This window comes from Chrysochloris asiatica, unplaced genomic scaffold (genome assembly GCF_000296735.1).
Source record: "Chrysochloris asiatica unplaced genomic scaffold, ChrAsi1.0 scaffold00526, whole genome shotgun sequence".
NCBI classification, from domain to species: domain Eukaryota; kingdom Metazoa; phylum Chordata; class Mammalia; order Afrosoricida; family Chrysochloridae; genus Chrysochloris; species Chrysochloris asiatica.
Window position 1 is genome coordinate 444,208 of NW_006409044.1, and position 4,646 is coordinate 448,853.

At 41.2% G+C, this 4,646-nt stretch overlaps 1 gene segment (V, D, J or C); it reads left to right on the plus strand.

Annotated features, from left to right (window-relative positions):
- The first annotated feature begins 1,448 nt into the window (after window positions 1–1,448).
- On the plus strand, window positions 1,449–2,013 carry LOC102824454. The segment is given in 2 exon segments: window positions 1,449–1,497; window positions 1,697–2,013. Coding segments are annotated over 2 exon segments (366 nt in total).
- Window positions 2,014–4,646: the final 2,633 nt, after the last annotated feature.

The following is a 4,646-nucleotide window of genomic DNA, read 5'->3' on the forward strand; positions in this document are numbered from 1 at the left end:
GTCACAATTAGGCATGATAACAATTACTCGCTCTTGAACCATAAGAATCTTATCCCCATTTCTTTTCACCAGACCCATCTAGACAAGATGAAAACTTCCCCTGCCCACTTTGGACCTAGGCTACCTCTTGAAAGCTTGTAAGCCAGTCACTTCTTGCCTTTATAGCGTGCCCCTCCCCCCCCCACCACCATTTTGGGTAGCCAATGTGTATGTTTCCCATCCCTGTCAAACCTGTGTACTGAGGGGGTGAGAGTGATCCTTGCTGTAAAGATTTGTTCCCTTTTTTGAGCTACTACATCCATAAGTATAGGTAAAATACATCAGATTATAGCAGGTTAGTCTTTTTTTCGCCCCCTCTTCTTTCTTCTTCTAGTCAAGTTCTGATCATCCAACCATTGAAGCCAGGTCAAGTGGGTACTATCTGTAAGTATGGGTGTTCTTGTGCATCTCCCCTCACTTCATATCAGCTGGACACTTCATTCTCTGCTCTAGTCCTTTGTTGCCATGTCACTGTCTTTGGGCCCAAAAGTCCAGGGTCTTGCTGTAACTGCTGGCCATCTAGGTCTCCTCCCAGGTTCCAGGAGTCTATTGAATGTGGTCAGGCTTAGCTCACAACTTCATTGCTGCTTTTCCCTACTCTTCCCTTATGGATGAACAACGTGGTCACCAGCCAGACCACATGATTGTTCATGTATTCCCCTTGACTCTCAGCCTTGGAAGGGAGTTTGCTCTGAGGGTCCCAACCACTTGCCTTGATGGCTCCTGGGCAAACAGCTTACTTGATCTTGTAGTAATCCATCAGAGTGCTATTATTGTTTTGGATGTTTCCTGCCAGTCTTCTCTCACGAAGTATCTTCTGTTCTTTTAGCTGCTCCAGGCTGGTCTACTCGTCCTTTCCAGTGGAAATTTCCTACCTCAGTCAGTTCTGGATGGGGTTCTGGTTCCATCTATAGTCTTGTGCAATGTAAAGGCTCCACAGGAAGCCTCTTTCACTGGGCAACTTCTAGCTCCCTTTAAGATATTCCAATCAGTTGTAGGCTGAAGACAGACTTAAAAGCCTTGTGTAATGATGTTTCTGGCTATTACTCTCTTTCCAACTCAAGTATCTATTTTACAAATTTAGGCAAGGGAAACCAAGATTCAAAAGAGAGCCAAACATCTTAACACTAGTCCTCTCTTTTAGAGGGTTTGTGATTTTAACAACTCATCTGTGACTACGGATAAAACTAATTCATAAATGGTTGAAGCCTTTTCTGACTGGGCCTCCTGAGGATGGTTGCTCATGTACAGAGAAGAGCAGACAAAGCCTCTCTGCAGCTGGAAGCCCAGCTGGCCCCACCCACCTGCTTTGCATATTCCTTCCAGTCCACCTGGTCCCCCAGAGCCCATATGAATGCTGGGTCTGCACTCAGGGGAAGATCTGTCTCACTTGGGGCACAGAGTGAACCATGGAAGGCCCAACTCAGCTTCTCTGCCTGCTAGTGTTCTGGCTCCCAGGTGAGGGCAATAGGGATGGTTCTCTCAGTGAAAACTTTTTTCAATATTCTTAGGTCCTGGAATCTGATACCTTTGCCAGGCTAACAAAATGAATAAAGCTCAATATAGGCTTATTTTTAATACAGATTGGGTCTTCTGTGAAGACCACGTGGTATGGTTAGATCATATGTGTGACTTTGTGTTTTATTTCCAACTTCAGATGCCATGGGAGACATTGTGATGACTCAGTCCCCAGCTTCTCTCTCTGTGTCTCCTGGTGAAAGAGTCTCCCTCACCTGCAGGTCCAGTGAGAGTGTTAGCAGCTACTTAGCCTGGTATCAGCAGAAACCTGGGCAGGCTCCCAGGTTCCTCATCTATGATGCAACCGACAGGGCTGATGGCATCCCAGACAGATTCAGTGGGAGTGGGTCTGGGACAGAGTTCACTCTCACTATCAGCAGCCTGGAAGCTGAAGATTTTGGAACTTATTACTGTCAGCAGAATAGGTATAGCCCTCCCACAGTGTTACATGCTTGAACATAAACCCCCTGCTTGGCGGAGCAGATGTGTGAGGCTGGGCTGTCCCAGGGGTTTCTCTTTGTGCCTCCATCTGCTTTGTGTCTTTACAGATACAACCATTCTATGTGGTTGTTTTTTCAGAAGGGGCTAGGTTGGCTCCTCAGAACACTTACTCTCATTTCTTTCTCCTTAATCCCAGCAGCATAGACATAGACAATGCCTGTCCTAATCTAAAGAATGACAGAAATAATAATGCTCTGGTTTAGTATTAATCAGAGTTCATATTTGAAAAGTAAAGCCAGTCTCAGTATTTTAAGCAGGAGCTGTTATAACAATCCTATTTAGATCATTAGAATCCAAGCAATTTTCCAAGCCTTGGGACTCTCCTTGCCAGGGAAGCAGACACTGGAAATGAGTGATTCTCATATGATTCTCCAGAGTGCAAGTGCATCTATACTGAAGGTATCTGGTGCCTAACTCTATGGTCCTCAGACCTGTGTTGGTGTCCAGGCATGGAGGTGCTGTGGCTCTCATTTCTGTGTGAGGCTCTAGGTGCTGATGGAGAGTAATGAATCCTTTCCTTCTCCTGATAAATTTATGGTAGGGTCCATTTTTTGACAAAACTACAAGAGACTATAGAGAAAAAAGATTGTATGAAATGTACTTCAAAACTCCATGGAAAAAATGAAGTTGATAGAAGATACCCAGCAAGGTCATTATTACCCAGACTCTCAAAAGGTTGCAGTAGGGAATGTCCTAGGTTATGCTTAGATTTGCTTCCAAGTATCTTCAGCAAGTTGGTACTGTAGGATAAGCACTTGACTTCTTATCACAAGTTCTGTATTCAAAATCACCAGTAACTCCTTGGAAACTTATAGGATCCTTGTGAGTCAGAACCCACTGGGATTTCAGCAAGTTGATTAATATGGAAATAAAATGTCATTAAGTCATTTCATGAGTAGAAAAAACTGAAAATATTACATCTAATATGAGGAGACTATTTAAGAAAACTTGAAAATATTTCTTAATTGAACAACAGCCGACTGTTAAAGATGTAGCAGATTTCATCCTTACAATGCTCACAACCGGCTGCTCCATATTGTCCCAGATTCAGCAGCATCAGGGGCATCAGTGGGAGTTTGTTAGAAATGCAAAAGAGCAGGTCTCCCCTCATAGCTGCTGAGTGTAGCTATGCACTTGTCAATATGCCAGACCATTTGTATAAGCATTAACATGTCAGGTGATGGGGACATATACTTCAGCTTAAAAGTGGTCATTGTTTATATCCCAGTGAAAACATCTTAAAACTTTTAAAGTTAAAACCACATGGTAAAAATTCACTCAGCTTTAATTTCCAATTAATGCAAACCTAAACTTGGAAATATTTTAAAGATGATAACAATATAATTATCAAAGTTAGAATCACATAACTTAAAAATTACATGGGTTAAGGAGTTTGAGAAACTTGAGAAATTACTAAAGTAAAATGGTAAGAATTGTATACTTCTGTGTTTGAGTTGTTGAGAAGTAATATTTACTTATGTAACTATGTTGAGATTTTGTTCACTGTGATAATTATGGATTTGTGCCAAGTTGGCTCACCCAGGAGTCTCAGGAGTTTAGCAGTTAATGTGTAGTCATTGTCTCCAGGATGAGGTCTAGTATATTTCAGACACCCACATGATGTGATTTGATGTGATGAGGAGTGATCTAATATAATTACCTGTATGTTATAAATACTCACTGTATGATGTTTAATAGCCCAGATATGATCTGCAGGATTTGGCTGTATGTTGAGTCAATGTCTTTTGAGATATAAAAGGAGAAATCATTGAGCAGTAAAACAGATAAGCCACAGTGGAGTGCAGCATTTCAACCTGGGCTTCCTACACTTTGTAGCGACTAGATCCAGGGGGAGATTGATGTCAAGATGTTCCCAGATGTAGCCTCAATATTTCTGATTCTTCTGCTTGGTTAAATGTCTTTGTGAGTCCTTTTATTGTGTTTATTCTATTGTGTATCTTCTATTGTGTCATTTTAGTTATTGTCCATTTGGCTGACATATTTCATTTTCAGATCTTTTCTGGATTTTTCTTTTTCTTTTAGCTCTTTGTTTATATTTTACTAAATTCTTTAATTATGTTTAATGTTGTTGTATTGCAGTCTTCTTCTTTTTCTCTTTCATTACTTGGTCATCCCTATTTGAGTTTTCATTCCCTTTGTCAGGCTTACTTAGATGGATATTGTTTCCTTGTTATTTTTGTGTGTCTTATTTTTGTTCTGGCACTAGAAATTTTTGGGGTGTTAACTTTTCCAGTTATCCCTAGTATTTTGCCTGCATGTCTTTTTAAAAAACCTTTTAGGTGGTCAGCAACTTTTTATTTACTGTTTCCTCTCCCTTATTTTCCCTCCTTTTAAAAACAGGATCTGAAAGCTCCTGATCTTGGGTTTCAATGTTTAACCACACCCAAACCACTCCAGGACCAGGCTGTGTTTTGTTCTGTTGTACATAGGGTACTGACTTCATGGCACCTAACAACAATAACAAGGAGCTCTTGTAGCGTAGTGGTTACGAATTGGGCTGCTAACCTCAGGTTCAGCAGTTCAAAAATACCAGCTGTTTCTTGGGAGAAATATGAGGCTTTCTGCCC